Genomic DNA, 17,062 nt, shown 5'->3' on the forward strand with positions numbered 1-17,062 from the left:
CTTTACCTCTTCCAGTATTTCCTAGGTAAACCTCACTCTATGGTACAGGAGTTCAGATTCATCTGTGTCCCCCTCCTGCTCACCCTCTGAGTGCTTGGGGCTCTCCACAGAAAGGAAGTTGTGTGAGTGCAGGCAGAAAGAGCGGAGAACATGACTGAGGGCAGCCACAGAGGCAGAGCTGATGCAGTCACGTCCCCAAACAGTGGAACTCAGGGGTTGTTTATAAGGCCTTTCATCCACAGAGGGGGTTTTCCAGTTTGATGTGTGCTATACCAGTAGCTCCAAAGGGCCCTGCTGATGTTAGTCTCACCTGGGTGTGTGATACCCTTTCTTCAAACCTGTCAGACTCAGCTGCATCCTCTGACAGGAAATGGAGCCATTCCCTGGATCTAAAGAGGCTAAGTCTGCTGATTTTCTTCAGAACTGGCATGCTCTGAGTTGTGTCAGTTTGCAGCTGAGCATCTGGCCTGGTGCCACCAGGAGAGGTTAAGGGGGGAAAAAAAAGAAGAGTTATTGCAGATCTAAACTTTTTCATAAGCTCTTAATCCCAAGCCTTTGTGTAGGGGGTTTGGGGTTGGTTTTTGGGGTTGGGTTTGGTTTTTCCCCAAGGCTGGTTAAACTAGGTAATAAACCCTACCAATTCTATGATTCCATGAACACAGAAACTAGCAAGGTAGTACCTGGGGTTAGAGGGGGGATATCTGTATGTGCTGGAAGGTGTCCAGAGAAGGGCCATGGGGATGAGCAGAGGGCTGGAGCTGCTCTGCTGTGGAGACAGACTGAGAGAGTTGGGGCTGTTCAGTCTGGAGAGGAGAAGAATCCAAGGAGACCTTCTTGTGGCCTTCCAGTATCTGATGTGGGCTACAAAAAAGCTGGGGAGGAAATTTTTAGGGTGTCAGGGAATGATAGGACTGGGGGGGATGGAGCAAAACTAGAAGTGGGTAGATTCAGATTGGATGTTAGGAAAAATTCTTCCCCATGAGGGTGGTGAGAGCCTGGCACAGGTTGCCCAGGGAGGTGGTGGAAGCCTCATCCCTGGAGGTGTTTGCAGCCAGGCTGAATGTGGCTGTGAGCAACCTGCTGCAGTGTGAGGTGTCCCTGCCCATGGCAGGGGGGTTGGAACTGGCTGATCCTTGAGGTCCCTTCCAGCCCTGACAATTCTCTGATTCAGCAACCTTGGGGTAGGGAAGTTTGCTTAGCAGTGCCTTATGCCCATGCTAGGCTGCTTGGGAATGCCACCTTAGAAAGAACATCAGTTATGGCTGGAAAGACTTTTCAAACCATTAGGAGTACTCTAACAAACTGCTGTTGCATTTCACCATGAGAAAATGCAAAGTGCTCTGGCTGTTCAGATTCAATTAGCGTTAACGCCCTTCCATTAGGCTCTGGCTTGCGGGGCTGCCCCTTGCTTGGGAGCCTGCTGTGCCAAGCAAGGCTGCTGCTGCCTTGCCAGGGCTGGGGTGATGGGCAACATGGGGAGGCGGTGAGGTGTGCTGGAAAGGAGCACGGCTGTGTTCTCAGAGCACCTGAGCGCCGCTGAGCACATCCACAGCATCTCTCCGAGCCGGGCTGGAGAGCTGCCACGTTTGTTTGCTGTGAATTCAGCATTGCTCTGTGTGGGCTGAACGCTGTCAACACTTCTGCTTGTGGGCTGCTCATTGTCAAGACTGAAACTACTGCTCCTGCTCTTGGATTGATTATGGCAAGTCACATTTGAGATGGTTTCATGGCTGCTCTGGCAAAAATGGGCAAGAATAGGACTTTGTGGGAAAAAGCACTTCTTGGGGTTGGAGATGTCTGAGCTTGCCTCCAAGCTGTTGTGCAATTCCTGCCTTGGATTCTGTGTGAAAGTGGGGATACAACTGTTTTAATTCATGTAGGTTAAGATCTTTCCAGCCCGAGGAAAGGCCTCCCTTATTTCTGTGATGTTGTGTGTGTGTACAGTGACTACTAGAAGGGAGTTCTGGTCTCAGCCACAGCTTCTTATCCTATCTCTGTTAGAGATTAAAGAGGCAGGAGGTTCCTCAAAGTTCAAGTGAATTTTTAATAGGGTTGGTTGTTCTCACATGCAGAGCATTTACACATGTAACTGTTACCCAGGCTTTAATGAATGAAACAGCTGAGGAGCCAAAAGCCGCCACTGCAGGTCAGGGAAGGATGGCAGAGCACAGAGTGAGAGCAGGATCCTGCCCCTGGGTCTTGCTTTCACTATCACAGGCTCACAGGATGTTAGGGGTTGGAAGGGACCTCTGGAGATCTTTGAGTCCAGAGTGCCAGAGCAGGACCATAGAATCCAGCACAGGTCACACAGGAACACATCCAGACAGGGATGGAAAGGCTTCAGAGAAGGAGACTCCACAACCTCTCTGGGCAGCCTGCTCCAATGTTCTGAGACCCTCACAGGGAAGAAGTTTCTCCTCATGTTGAGGTGGAACCTCCTGTGCCGGAGCTTCCATCCATTGCCCCTTGTCCTATCCCAGGGCACAAGTGAGCAGAGCCTGTCCCTGTCCCTTCCTTCTTGACCCCCAGCCCTCAGCTATTGATAGACACTGATCAGATCCCTCTCAGTCTTCTCCTCTCCAGACTAAACAGCCCCAGGGCTCTCAGCCTCTCCTCCCCAGGCAGTGCTGCAGTCCCTTCAGCATCCTTGTTGCCCCCCTTTGGACTCTCTCCAGCAGATCCCTGTCCCTCTGGAACTGGGGAGCCCAGAGCTGGATGCAATACTCCAGGTGAGGTCTCAGCAGGGCAGAGTAGAGGGGGAGGAGAACCTCCCTGGATCTGCTGGACACACTCCTCTGAATGCACCCCAGGACCCCACTGGCCTTCTTGGCCCCCAGGGCACATTGCTGTCCCATGCAGAGCTTGCTGTCCATCAGGACTTCACTTATCTCACAGCCATTAATGCTATCAGCAACCTGAAGCACTCTGTTGTTTCAGGACAAGATATGAGGGTCACTAATTTCTAACATATCCAGTACATGGATTTTCTGTCTCCTGTGATTGCTGAATCAACCCTTCAAGGTCTGTGTTCCAGATTCTTAATTGAACTCTCGATTGAGTATGGATTGACATTCTCTGAATAGCTCCAGCTCCAGAACACTTTGTGTTTCAGAACATCTATCAGGCATCATGTGGCAAACTTAATGAGGAATTAATTTGTGCTAAGAGACACCAGCTCTGGTGTCCCCAGCATAAGAAGGACACAGAGGTGTTGGACTGAGTGCAGAGGAGGCCACAAAGATGATCCAAGGGCTGGAACACCTCTGCTATGAGCACAGGCTGAGGGAGCTGGGGGTGTTCAGCCTGGAGAAGAGATGATTCCAGGGGGATCTTAGAGCTGCCTTCTGATGCCTGAAGGGATCCTATAGGAAGTCTGCAGAGGGAGCTTTCATGAGGGTGTCTGGAGACAGGACAAGGGGGAATGGTTTGAAGCTAAGGCAGGAGCTGAGGAAGAAGTTCTTCAGTATGAGGGTGGTGAGACTGGCACTGGCTGCCCAGGGAGGTTGTGGCTGCCTCCTCCCTGGGCATGTTCAAGGCCAGGTTGGATGAGTCCTTGAGCAGCTGAGTCTAGTTGAGAGGTGTCTCTGCCCAAGGCAGGAGGTTTGTAGTGGATGATCTCTGAGGTCCCTTCCACCCTGAGCCATTCTGTGACTCTGGCTTAATTTCCCCTTTGAATGGCAGTTTAAGCATGCATGGCTTCAAGAAGGGTGGGTATGAAGAATCAAGAAGGTACTTGAAACAAATTCCCCCTAGGGAGGGCAGCTCTTTCCAACCTGTGTACTGTGGACCCCTGGAGATGTCTGCTTCTTGGGTATCATCAAAACACAGCTAAGAAAAGTGATCTTGTGTGTGTTGGAGAGCTGTCAGGCATACCAGTCATCTCTCTGAAACAGTCTGCCACTCTGCTGGGGAACATGTCCAGCTTCAGAGCTTTCAAGCAGTGGAAAATACTCAGAGAAATGCCTCAGTGAGAGGCAGAGGTATTTCCTTCTAAGCAGCTAAGGTTAGACTAGTGCCCCTCTGAAACCTGGAAGCAGCTAAGGTGTTGAATACAATTACTCTTTGCTCTTCTTATCTCCTGGGGAAAAAAAAAATCATCCTTAGTTCAAGGCAGGAAGAAGATATTCCCTGCTTCAGCAGCTGAGGTATATCCCACAAGGAGGGGATGATGCTATTACTGTCTGCTCCCAACACCTCCTTACACGTGGGTGTCCTGTCACGACAGGCACAAATAACCTTGCTGAGGAGCACACAGGCAGCTTGCAGCAGACATAACCCAGAATTTGATCTACTTTGCTGTCAGATGCAGCATTACCACCTTCTGCCTTCAGACTGCAGCTTGCTGAGTCCTTGCCCACTGCTGAAATCAAATGGTTCTTCCTCTGCCATTTTCCTCTTTCATTGGCACATCCCTAGTGTCTGGGTGTGGGACACGCAGATATTGTTTGGGGGATGATACTGCAAGGGAAATATTTAGGCTTCTGTGCAGTCCTGTTGCTGTTAGCTGAAGTTACATGAATCTGAACCAAGAGGAAAATCCAGGTGGGGTCAGGATGAATTTTGTGCCTGAACCTCGGTTTTTGGCCATATGTGACAGAAACCTGAAGCAGCCAGAAGCTGGAGGTGCAATTACCTTACATCAAAAGGCTAAAAACAAGCTTCTAGCCCATAAAACTGGAGCTATGAAAACAACCTATTAAGCTAAAAAAGGTTAATTCTTTGATGAGAGAAGCTGTTGGACGAGCCGTTCATTTGTAAAACTGCCTCATGCCTTCTCATGGTGAGTCCATTCTCTCAGCCTCCCCCAGTGTCTGTACACCTGCTGCTCTCCCCAGAGGCCCTGGGAAAGCCTTCTCCTGGTGCTTGCTGAGTTACTTGCCCTCTTTTCCTTGCATAGCCCTGTGGAGTGTGCTCTGGTTTCTTTTCCAATGGCTAAGGAAGCAACATGTGGCAGCCTGCAAAGGGGCAGCCGTCCTCCCCCAGGTGGGGAAGTGTGTCCCGGCCGTGCCTTTTGTACTGGAGCATGCATCTTGCAGTCTCTCCACAGCAAACTGGAAGCACTTGAGCTAAGAAGTTATACCCTCTGTTGCCATTACTGCCTGTGGAACTTTGTTCTGGGAGAAACCAGCCCTGTGCAAGGCCCACTCCCCCACTCAAGCCTGTGTAGCAGCACGTGTTGAGTCCCCTTCCAGAAAGGCAGCAGCACTGGGCTCTGTGGAACATTCCCATGTCCTGTGCAAATCCATGGAGATGGCTGCTGCAGCAAGCTGGCTCTGACAGCAGGAGAGGGTGAAGAAGGAAAAAGATTGCAAGACATCAATCCTATCTTCCTCTCTTCTCCTCTCCCTCTCCTCTCCTCTCCTCTCCTCTCCTCTCCTCTCCTCTCCTCTCCTCTCCTCTCCTCTCCTCTCCTCTCCTCTCCTCTCCTCTCCTCTCCTCTCCTCTCCTCTCCTCTCCTCTCCTCTCCTCTCCTCTCCTCTCCTCTCCTCTCCTCTCCTCTCCTCTCCTCTCCTCTCCTCTCCTCTCCTCTCCTCTCCTCTCCTCTCCTCTCCAAACCTCTCCTCTCCAAACCTCTCCTCTCCAAACCTCTCCTCTCCTCTCCAAACCTCTCCTCTCCTCTCCAAACCTCTCCTCTCCAAACCTCTCCTCTCCTCTCCTCTCCAAACCTCTCCTCTCCTCTCCAAACCTCTCCTCTCCTCTCCTCTCCAAACCTCTCCTCTCCTCTCCTCTCCTCTCCAAACCTCTCCTCTCCAAACCTCTCCTCTCCTCTCCTCTCCAAACCTCTCCTCTCCTCTCCAAACCTCTCCTCTCCAAACCTCTCCTCTCCTCTCCAAACCTCTCCTCTCCAGACCTCTCCTCTCCAAACCTCTCCTCTCCTCTCCTCTCCAAACCTCTCCTCTCCTCTCCAAACCTCTCCTCTCCTCTCCAGACCTCTCCTCTCCAAACCTCTCCTCTCATTTTTTCCAAACCATGCAAACCCACTGAGATCTCAACCAATGTCACACAGAGGGTCCAAGCTCTGTAATGAAGCTCTAGGCAGGGGCTCAGCTCTTGCAGGGATGCTGGCAGTCCCGGGCAAGGTGTTGACACTAGAGAGCACTAGGGCTGAGGGATACAGCTAACTGGGTCACCAAGGGAGCTCTTCCTACCTTTGGAACAATTCACCATCCTTACACAACGCTGGGTGCAGGAGGAAAATATGTAAGCAGCATCTCACATTGCCTTATATGAGTTTAACAACTTGAGGCATCTGAGTTGGGCAATCTTGACTCTATTGTTCCTGCTAATAATTTAATTGAAAGTTGGGCCAAGGCCCTGCCTGAAGACGCTCAGCAAAGCTCAGGGAGGAGGTTTAAGGTGATTATAGAGTGGTAATTAGAAATATTCAGTTTGGCTTTCTCTTGTCTTCCTGGAGAAATTTCAAGGGTGGGGTCATCCTGTTGCTTGGGTTTATGGCTTGCTGTGTTGACAGGAGGAGCTGCTGGGATGAGGCTGCTTTCCATCCTTCAGTGCAGCTCGCTGCTGCTGCAGCTCTCAGCTGTGCTAACGCCAGGGCAGCCATACAGTGTGCTGTAGAAGTGGCCTATGGAATACACACCAGCTAGAGACAGTGGTGTAGTGCTGATGTTACACAGAAACTGTGAATTGCTGCTGGGCAGAGAGTGGAAGTGAAGCAGCTGGTGGCCAGCAATGTCTCCTGCTCCTGAAAAACGGGGCTGGGACTTCCCTACCCAACTTCCACTGAGCTCAGTGAAAGTTCAACAATTAAAACCCTCGTCCTTGGCCACCTCAGCTTACCTTCACAACCTCCAATTCAGCTACACTCCAACAGGGCTGCTCTGAAAGCACCTCCATTAAGATAACTTTACACGATCAAAGTGGCAGAACTGAAGTGCCAGGATGAGGGCCTCTTGCACAATGGTAGATAAGAGGCCAGCTGGATGAAGAAGTGGAGGTTGAGCTGAGATCATGAGGTCACTGTCACAACAGTGGAACTAGGTGAGAAAATCAGCAACTTGCATTTCAGCCAGGGGGTGCTGGGGAGAGTGAGGCAAAATTGTGTGTTTCAGGGTAAGTTGGAGAAAGTGGAGAAGCAGGGACAGGGGAACTGGGCAGAAAAGGAAAGGAAAGGACCTCTGCTGCTATTGCTTTTTATATGTGTGACTCGTTTGGCTTGTGCTAGTTTCTGAGGCTGAGTGAGGAGTGGGCACAGTAGGGAAGGCTTTGCCCCACTGCCCTCGGTGTCAGGAGGCTGCAGAGTTTTGTCTCCTTCTGAATGGCTCCTCCAGCTGTGGTATCACATCTGCCTCCACCTCTGTGCCTTGACGAGTTCGGGAGCTCAGCTCTGGAATCTCAGGTCCCACCAAAATTCCCGCAATGCAGGCTCTGCTGGGAAGAGGATGGCAGGAGGAGCAGCCAGTTCAGGTGAGACAGCCAGTTGAGGAGAGACAGCCAGCAGGTGGTGCTCAGCCGTAAATGCAAAGGGTTGCTCCAGTCTGGAGCTGGCAGCATGGACTCTCGCAGTTCAGCTGGTTGTCCTGTGCCTCTGCTAAGACGTTAGCAAGTCTTTTCCTCAGTGGACTATGACTTTAGGTATAACTATCTAGAAAGCATATAACCATTTTTAGTCATTGAGTCCTAGGTCAGGAGGTGTATTGTATGATTTGGAAACTCCTCTGGCCAGCTGCAGAGCAGGGTTTTAAGTCTGAGGGCAAAGAGTTCAGAAGGCACAGCTGTTTGGTCTTCAAAGATAGAACTTATTTAAGATGGAGTGCTGCAGGCATTCACGCAGCGAAAGAAAGATGCAGCAAGTGCAAAGCACTTTCTCCCTCTTCTTCACTCTCCCAATCATCTATTTTAGAGTCAATGTTTTACTTATATGTTGTGTTTAAAATAATATACAAGGTCCAGCACTAAGCTGTGACTGGAAGATAACAATGAGTAATATTTACAAGGCAGCTCAGGAGGGAAGCTCTGTTGCAGAATTTGGCCCTGCATGCAGCACTGGCTCTTATTAAATCTGATGGTTTAATGGTTGTGGTAGCACCAGACTCTGTCCTTTTGAATGCTGAAACCCAACCCCCTGATACACATTCTTCTAATGAAATTTATCTTCAGCTGAAACTCTCTCTCCTGCTTTAACACTTCATACACTGGATGTCAACAGCAGCCTCTCCAAGTCTTCAATTTGTCTTCAGTGCACCACTTGAAAGACACTGCAGTAGGGCTTGAAGAAGTGATTCTGGTTTAGGTTCAGTTCCTCATCCAACTCTTGCTGGGGCTGCTTAGTTTTGTGTAAAAGAAGCACTAAAGGTCAAATCAGATAAAGTTTTAGAAATGAAACCAGTTTTGACCTACATCCTGTGCAACCTCACTTACTGCTGGTGCGCAGAGTGCAGGCAAGCACAGGCTTCATTCTCCTGCTTCAGCTTTTGAAACAATGATTTAGAGCAATTGTGCTCTGAAAGGATCTGTCAGGAGGAGAAACATACACCGTCACTTCCTACCCCAAAGCACAGACAACAAAGCTCAGGGAACAGCTTCTTGAAAAGAGACTGAGTGTCCCAGAGAAGGGGGTTTGGTGCTGCCAGAGGTGTTGAGGGCTTTCCAGATTATTGAATAGAAATGAGTTAGTAAGCATCCATGGGCTACCAAGAATCACAGAACACAGAAACTTTCAGGTTAGACAAGCCCCTCAGGATCACCAAGTCCAACCCAGAACCCTGCTCTACAAGGGTAACCCCTAAACCATAGCCCCAAGCACCACATCCAAAACACATTTAAACACAGCCAGGCTTGGGGACTCCACCACCTCCCTGGGCAGCACATTCCAAGGCCTGACCACTCTTGCTGGGAACAAATTCTTCCTACTGTCCAGTCTGACCCTGCCCTGCTGCAGCTTGAGGCTCTTCCCTCTTGTTCTATCTCTAATTACCTGGGAGAAGAGACCAGCACCAACCTCTCCACAACCTCCTTTCAGGTAGCTGTAGAGAGCCAGGAGGTCTCCCCTCAGCCTCCTCTGTTTCACACTAACCACCCCCAGCTCCTTCAGTCACTCTCCGTCGGATTTATTGTCCAAAGGAAGCTCCTGAGGCTGAGGCTGTGCTTGGGAGGAGGCTCTGCAAACAGCAGGTATGTGTGGGGAGCAAGATCAAATTGCTGCTTCCTGCCTAGCTGGTGGTGGAGCCAAGGTGTCCTGCACGGCTTTGTCTCCAATCACAGCAGCAGGGCACATCAGATCTTGGTGATCTTACCCATCTAGTCCAGCATTCTGTCACAGACTCATGGAAGCAATAACTGATTTACAAATTCCCTACTTCAAAATTAGTAGTGGTACCTCCAAACCATTAAATACTATTCCTTTTAATGAGCCTACCAGGGCTGGAACTTCCAGTACAACCAGTGGGAGCTTCTCAGCCACAATACTTTGCTTAGCTGTTAGATGCACCAGTGCTGCAAAATGCTGCTCTCTGGAAATTACACTGTCTGAGGCCTTTCCAGGCACTTGAAAGGAGGTGGATGGAAATAAAACTCTGAGCTTCATTATGCTGATACATCTGAACTGTCACAGGAAGTGCTTTGCATCAGGGAAGCCAAAGCAACATTTAAGCAAATAGCTTTGGAATGGCTTTTGTCTGCAAGTAGCTTCAGCCAGGGACCTGTTTGACATGTGCCTGACTTGATGGCCAGAAGTGTTGCTGACAAAAGCTGTGTGAGGGAAAAAGCTTCTCCTGACCTCCTGGGGAAACAGGAGCAGGCATTGACTGGGCAGTGCCAGTGGGTAAGTTTCTCTCACAGGATCAAAAGATGTTAGGGGTTGGAAGGGACCTCTGGAGATCTCTGAGTCCAACCCCCCCGCCAGAGCAGGAGCAGAGAATCCAGCACAGGTCAGACAGGAACACATCCAGACAGGGATGGAAAGGCTCCAGAGAAGGAGACTCCACAACCTCTCTGGGCAGCCTGCTCCAGGGCTCTGGGGCCCTCACAGTCAAGAAGTTCCTCCTCATGTTGAGGTGGAACCTCCTGTGCTGGAGTTCCCATTCATTGCCCCTTGTCCTATCCCAGGGCACAAGTGAGCAGAGGCTGTCCCTGTCCCTTCCTTCCTGACCCCCAGCCCTCAGATATTGATAGACATTGATCAAATCCCCTCTCAGTCTTCTCCTCTCCAGACTAAACAGCCCCAGGGCTCTCAGCCTCTCCTCACCAGGCAGTGCTGCAGTCTCTTCAGCATCCTTGTAGCCCTCCCTTGGACTCTCTCCAGCAGATCCCTGTCCCTCTTGAACTGGGGAGCCCAGAACTGGATGCAATACTCCAGGTGAGATCTCACCAGGACAGAGTAGAGAACCTCCCTGGATCTGCTGGACACATTCTTCTGAATGCATCCCAGGACCCCACTGACCTTCTTGGCCCCCAGGGCACATTGCTGTCCCATGCAGAACTTGGGGCTCCAATGTCCTTCTCCTTGGGGCTGCTTTCCATCAGGTCACCTCCCAACCTGTACTGCTGCAATTTATTCTTCCTTCCCAGATGCAGGACTCTGCTCTTATCCTTCTTGGCCCTCATTAGGTTCCTCTCTGCCCAAGATCACTCATTAATAGCTTCTGGTTGCATTGGTGGGTTTGGCACATCGAGCACTTCTGCAAGTCAGAGTGGGTTTTGTACACTTGAGGCAATCTTCTCCAGTGTAATTAAGAAAGATGCATCTGATAAGGTTGTAGAAATCAATTAAGAAAATTGGAGCCCAGTTCAGCTGAAGCTGTGCTTGTTTGGACAACAACAACAGTGCCTCTCCAACAGTTTCCTGTGAATTAAGCTCATCAAGGAGTCTGCCTGTTAAGTATCCTTGCTGATAACAGAACTGTCATCAGGGAGGAGAGTGTTACCTCAGCACAGTGGAGGAAAGAAACCCCAAACTGAGCCAAAACAAAAACAAAGCCAAAGCCAAAGCAGAACCAAACAAAACCCCCAAACCAAACAAACCCCAGAAAGCCAGAACACAACAACAACAAACAACAAAAGCCAAATCCAAGAAACCCAAAAGCTCCTCCTGAGATTACACAAATCTGGAAACATCACTCGGTCACTGGAGACAGCTGGTAGTTAGGGGGAGATAGCTGGTGATGTCTGTGATGATAGCATCAACTATGGATGCCCAAATGGAATTAAGCTGCCATTGCTGACAAGAGCCCAGACAGCCACCCAGACCTGCCACAGAGGTCACTTCACTCAGGTGCATCCTGCCTTAATGTGCAAAGTGAGAGGAAAGATTCAAACCACGGCTGGGAAGGAGTTCAGGAGCAGTCATGGTCTGTGGCTGTGCTGTCAGCTCCACCCCACCTGCCAACAGGGCTCCTGCACTCTGGGAGCTGTGTGCTGTTATCACTGAGGGGCTGTAGGGTTGGCAGCTGCTTCATGCACTCTGGTTCACAAATCAGGGAGCAGTTCTCAGCAGAAGGCATCACCCTTGGTGTCATGGTTGGCCTCGATGATCTTTGAGGTCTCTTCCAACCTTAGGGATACGGTGATGTGCACAGGGAGGGAGCAAGTGGCAACACAACCTGGGATCAGATTCTTCCCTAGCATAGATTTTCCTGGCTGGGACCTGCAGAGTTTTGCCTGTGAAGTTGGGATTTTGCTGTGGCAGTTTACAGGCCACCATCTTTCACTTATCTCTAAGTGGTTTATTTAGGCTGTGGATTAACTGAGCAATCATTTAGCAGCATCTGGCTCGCTACTGCTTCCAGTCCAACTTGGTACAGCTGCATGTGGTGCTGCACAGACTTATTGACTGGGCTCATTGCTAATTTAGACATCTCCACAGCCTGCTGTCTGCTGTATTGCTGAGCTTTCTTTTCTTTAGCCTCTTGGTGCTTGCTCTCAACAGCCTTGACACAGTAATACCCTTCTGCAGCAGAACATCAGTTATGACACTCAGCTAGAAAGCTATTGAGTCTATCAGCCACACACATCTTTTCCCTCTCTTTTTCTTTTTCACATACATCCTGTTCTGGGTTAGGAACTGGCTGGAGGGCTGAGCCCAGAGAGTGGTGGTGAATGATGCCACAGCCAGCTGGCAGCCAGGCACCAGTGGTGTCCCCCAGGGATCAGTGCTGGGCCCTGTGCTCTTTAACATCTTCATCGATGATCTGGATGAGGGCATTGAGTCAGTCATCAGCAAGTCTGCAGATGACACCAAGTTAGGAGCAGATGTTGGTCAGTTAGAGGGCAGAAGGGCTCTGCAGAGGGACCTCGACCGACTGGACAGATGAGCAAAGTCCAACAGGATGGCATTCAACAAGTCCAAGTGCCAGGGGCTGCACTTTGGCCACAGCAACCCCATGCAGAGCTACAGGCTGGGGTCAGAGTGGCTGAGAGCTGCCAAACAGAGAGGGACCTGGGGGTGCTGATTGACAGCTGCCTAAACATGAGCCAGCAGTGTGCCCAAGTGGCCAAGAAGGCCAATGGCATCCTGGCCTGCATTAGGAACAGTGTGGCCAGCAGGAACAGGGAAGTCATTGTGCCCTGTGCTCTGCATTGGTTAGGCCACACCTTGAGTCCTGTGTCCAGTTCTGGGCCCCTCAGTTTAGGAAGGACATTGAGAGACTTGAAGGTGTCCAGAGAAGGGCAACAAGGCTGGGGAGAGGCCTTGAGCACAGCCCTGTGAGGAGAGGCTGAGGGAGCTGGGGTTGTTTAGCCTGGAGGAGGCTCAGGGGTGACCTCATTGCTCTCTACAACTACCTGAAGGGAGGTTGTAGCCAGGAAGGGGTTGGTCTCTTCTCCCGGGCAACCAGCACCAGAACAAGAGGACACAGTCTCAAACTGTGCCAGGGGAGGTTTAGGCTGGAGGTGAGGAGAAAGTTCTTCACTGAGAGAGTCATTTGCCTTTGGAATGTGCTGCCCAGGGAAGTGGTGGAGTCCCCATCCCTGGAGGTGTTCAAGAGGGGATTGGACATGGCACTTGGTGGCATGGTCTAGTCCTGAGGTCTAGTCCTGACTTGATGATCCTTGAGGTCTCTTCCAACCTTGGTGGTACTGTGAGACTGTGACAAGACCAAACCCAAGAAAGCCTCTGTGCAATTCACAGTGTCTGCAGAGCTGTGGTTTTGAAAGCCCAGCCAGAGCTGTCCTGGGGCATACTCTGGAGAGGCATTTTCTCCAGACACCAGAATGACTGCCACGGACCTCTCTGGAAGGAGAGGAAGTCCCTGTATCAAACTTCCTTTCTTCTCTGTCATGGTTTGAGAGGGTGCCTTTGAGAACCATGAAGCTGAGGAGCTCCAGGAGGCCCAGAGCATCCAGGGGTGGACAGGAAATTGTAATCTTTTGTTATTTCATTCCCACAATGTCTGCATCTCCAACATAAAACTGGCTGCACAGCTAGCTTCTGCCTTTTCTCCTCTGCTCCCACTCAGATGTGACTCCCTTATCTCCTCTTTGGTGACGGGGGAGGGGTTTGGCCTTGAGCAGCCTGCTAGCAGCCTAGGCAAAGTTAATTTTAAGCTGTGTCATTTCAGGCCTGGGGGGGGGGGGGGGGGGGCAGGGAGGCATGTCTGGAGGGGCATTTGAGGCCTGGATTATTTTGTCCTGGTTTGGTGGAGGTTAGGGAAAGCTCTAACTTAATGGGCTGCTGTACTAAGCCCTGACTATGGATTTGGTGTGTTTCACATTCTTTGCACTGTAATATTTAAACTTCCAGCAATACTCTGTATTTCCATCCAATCCTGTGTGGAGTTTAACTGTTTTGAGAAGATCTAGAAAGCTCTGTCTGGCTCCTAAAACCCAGACATTCACTCAAGGTGACTGTCACAGAAGGGGCATTACTGTCCTCTTCTAAGCCTTGAGCTGCTGTGGAACTTGTCCATGAAGACTTGAGGCCCCAGGAGAGATTACTGGCATCAGTGGAACATGTAATTGATTTTTGTGGTGAAGTAAAAAGATGCATCCTGCAACCCTCTGTGTAAAGAGAGATCTGTTCACTTGATGAGGCAGGATTCAGATGCACGTAGTCCTGGAGTCACTTTCCCCAAGCTCATGCTACGATTGTGGCACTCACAGCACAAACAAACCAAAAAGAGGTATTCATTGATGGGGTAAATAGGTGCACTGCTCCCCAAAGGAACCAGTTTGGTTAGTCAGCCTGGGTGTTGACAGGAGATGGAAGGAAATCATTAAAAGTGACTGCATAGTAGGTATGATAATTAGCCATGTGGTTGGTACCAAACAAAAGAGGCTTATGTAGAGCCTGGGGAATGTGGAGAGATAATTTTACCTTTCTAAAGAGGAGGGCATCAGGCTGCGCTTCCCTGCCTGGGAAGTAGGTCAAGAGGAAGTGCACTTTCAATTCATATTCATCTCATAATTATTTCACATGGTGAAGAACAGCATTTCTGTCAAGGGGCAGATGCCTCTGTGGGCAGCCTTATGGAAGAGCAGTCCTCCACTCGAAGCCACAGCATGTTGGACGCCTTCAGCATGGCTGCCCAGCAGCACTGCCTTCCACAGCAGCTCTCACTGCACTTCTGCTCCTCTTCCTGACCTCACCAAGCTCCACAGTTGCTCTAAACATCACCACACGTGGATCCTGAGTGCTGGGCCCTAGCATGAACTTACACTGCTTTGTTTGTCAGTGAGACTCCAACCAAGATGTAATAGGCTAAGACAACTGGGGGGCATTCAGAGGAGTGAGTCCAGCAGATCCAGGGAGGTTCTCCTCCCCCTCTACTCTGCCCTGGTGAGGCCACACCTGGAGTATTGCATCCAGTTCTGGGCTCCCTAGTTCAGCAGGGACAGGGAGCTGCTGGAGAGAGTCCAAAGGAGGGATACAAGGATGCTGAAGGGACTGCAGCACTGCCTGGGGAGGAGAGGCTGAGAGCCCTGGGGCTGTTTAGTTTGGAGAGGAGAAGACTGAGAGGGGATCTGATCAATGTCTATCAATGTCTGCGGGCTGGGGGTCAGGAAGGAAGGGACAGGGACAGCCTCTGCTCACTTGTGCCCTGGGATAGGACAAGGGGCACTGGATGGAAGCTCCAGTACAGGAGGTTCCACTTCAATATGAGGAGAAACTTCTTGACTGTGAGGGTCCCAGAGCCCTGGAGCAGGCTGCCCAGAGAGGTTGTGGAGTCTCCTTCTCTGGAGCCTTTCCAGCCCTGTCTGGATGTGTTCCTGTGTGACCTGTGCTGGACTCTGTGGTCCTGCTCTGGCAGGGGGTAGGACTGGAAGATCTCCAGATCTTTCGACCCCTAACGTCCTGTGATCTCCACACATCCCACTTAGTAATGATTCTAAAACAAACAGCAAACAAAGAAAACAACAAACACACAACTCAAACAACCCAGAGATGACCTAATCCTCAGAAAAGAATTGCCAATAGACAGGACACCAAACTCTGTCCATGCCTGATCTTTTTCTGTGGTAATATACTTAGTAGCCAGCTCTGTTCTCTGCTCCAGTTAAACAATATTCAATATCAAACTCTCTTGGTTTCATTGTAACTGTGAAATAGTTGCAGTATTATTTCATCATCATGTTTTCAAGATAACCAAACTGAACTCCAGTGGATGTAAGACCCAGAATCACAGAAAACATGTGTCTGGAAGAGACCTCCAAGCCCATCCAGTCCAACCCTCAACCCAGCACTGCAGGGTCAACACCAAACCATGTCCCTAAGCACCAGCTCCATACTCTGCTTAAACACCTCCAGGGATGGGGACTCCAGCACTGCCCTGGGCAACCATTCCAGTGTCTGAGAACCCTCTCTGGCAAAAAGCATCTCATAGCATCCAGCCTGAACCTCCCCTGGTACAGCTTGGAACCATTTCCTCTGCTCCTGTCTCTTGCCACCAAGGAGCAGAGGCTGCCCCCTCCTCACTCCAACCTCCCTTCAGGGAGCTGTAGAGAGCAATGAGGTCTCCCCTCAGCCTCCTCTTCTCCAGCCTGAACACCCCCAGCTCCCTCAGCCCCTCCTGGTAGCCCAGGGGCTTCAGGCCCTTCCAGCCTTGGTGCCCTGCTCTGGACACTCTCCAGCCCCTCAATGGAGTGAGGGGCCCAGGGCTGAACACAGCACTCAAGATGTGGCCTCAGCAGTGCTGAGCACAGGGGGATGATCATCTCTTTATTGTATCCAGGAAAGTTGAGACTAGTTCTTAATTTTTTTATTATTGCTTTTGTTTACTTCTTCCCCCAGCTGAGGAACTCAACACAGCCAGAGACTGCTGCACCTCTTCTTATCCAAGATGTCAAACTTTAAACTGTGATAAGGAGGCTGGTTTGTGGGGAAGTTCCCCTTTTTTATTCCTGTATTGGAATGGCTTTTCCCATAAGACTATACAGAAAACCAGAATAGAATAGAATAGAATAGAATAGAATAGAATAGAATAGAATAGAATAGAATAGAATAGAATAGAATAGACCAGGTTGGAAGAGACCTTTAAGATCACCGTGTCCAACCTATCATCCAACACCACCTAAACAACTAACCCATGGCACCAAGCACCCCATCAAGTCTCCTCCTGAACACCTCCAGTGATGGTGACTCCACCACCTCCCCAGGCAGCCCATTCCAATGGGCAATCACTCTCTCTGTGTAGAACTTCCTCCTAACCTCCAGCCTAAACCTCCCCTGCGCAGCCTGAGACTGTGTCCTCATTTATTAAGGTTAAGAAGTAATTTATTAATCCCAGGTAAGCCTACAGTTCCATTAGTCAATATACACGGTGCAAGGGCTGCATTGGGCCCCTCAGTTTAGGAAGGAGGTTGACTTGCTGGAATGAGTCCAGAGAAGGACAACAAAGTTGGTGAGGGGCTTGGAACACAGCCCTGTGAGGAGAGGCTGAGGGAGCTGGGGTTGCTTAGCCTGGAGAGGAGGAGGCTCAGGGGTGACCTTATTGCCCTCTACAACTACCTGAAGGGAGGTTGTAGACAGGCAGAGGTTGGTCTCTTCTCCCAGGCAGCCAGCACCAGAACAAGTCTCAGGCTGTGCCGGGGAGGTTTAGGCTGGAGGTTAGGAGGAAGTTCTACACAGAGAGAGTGATTGCCCATTGGAATGTGCTGCCTGGGGAAGTGG

General features: G+C 50.4%; 1 protein-coding gene across 5 annotated transcripts in view; it reads right to left on the bottom strand.

The window, feature by feature from the left end:
• Nucleotides 1-17,062, bottom strand: part of NINJ2 (ninjurin 2) — a 70,368-nt gene that overhangs the window by 15,174 nt on the left and 38,132 nt on the right. The window contains exon 1 of one of the 5 annotated variants that reach the window (XM_068141789.1): nucleotides 10,400-10,581. The exons of 3 other annotated variants lie outside the window; for them this stretch is intronic. In XM_068141789.1, the coding sequence (XP_067997890.1) occupies nucleotides 10,400-10,432 (33 nt within the window). In that variant the 5' untranslated portion in view covers nucleotides 10,433-10,581. Of the gene's footprint in view, nucleotides 1-310; nucleotides 473-10,399; nucleotides 10,582-17,062 lie in introns of those variants that run through there. One more of the 5 variants, XM_068141787.1, reaches the window with a different exon arrangement.

This window comes from Melanerpes formicivorus, unplaced genomic scaffold, assembly GCF_026170545.1.
Source record: "Melanerpes formicivorus ecotype bairdi unplaced genomic scaffold, bMelFor1.0.p_v2 SCAF_8, whole genome shotgun sequence".
NCBI lineage: Eukaryota > Metazoa > Chordata > Aves > Piciformes > Picidae > Melanerpes > Melanerpes formicivorus.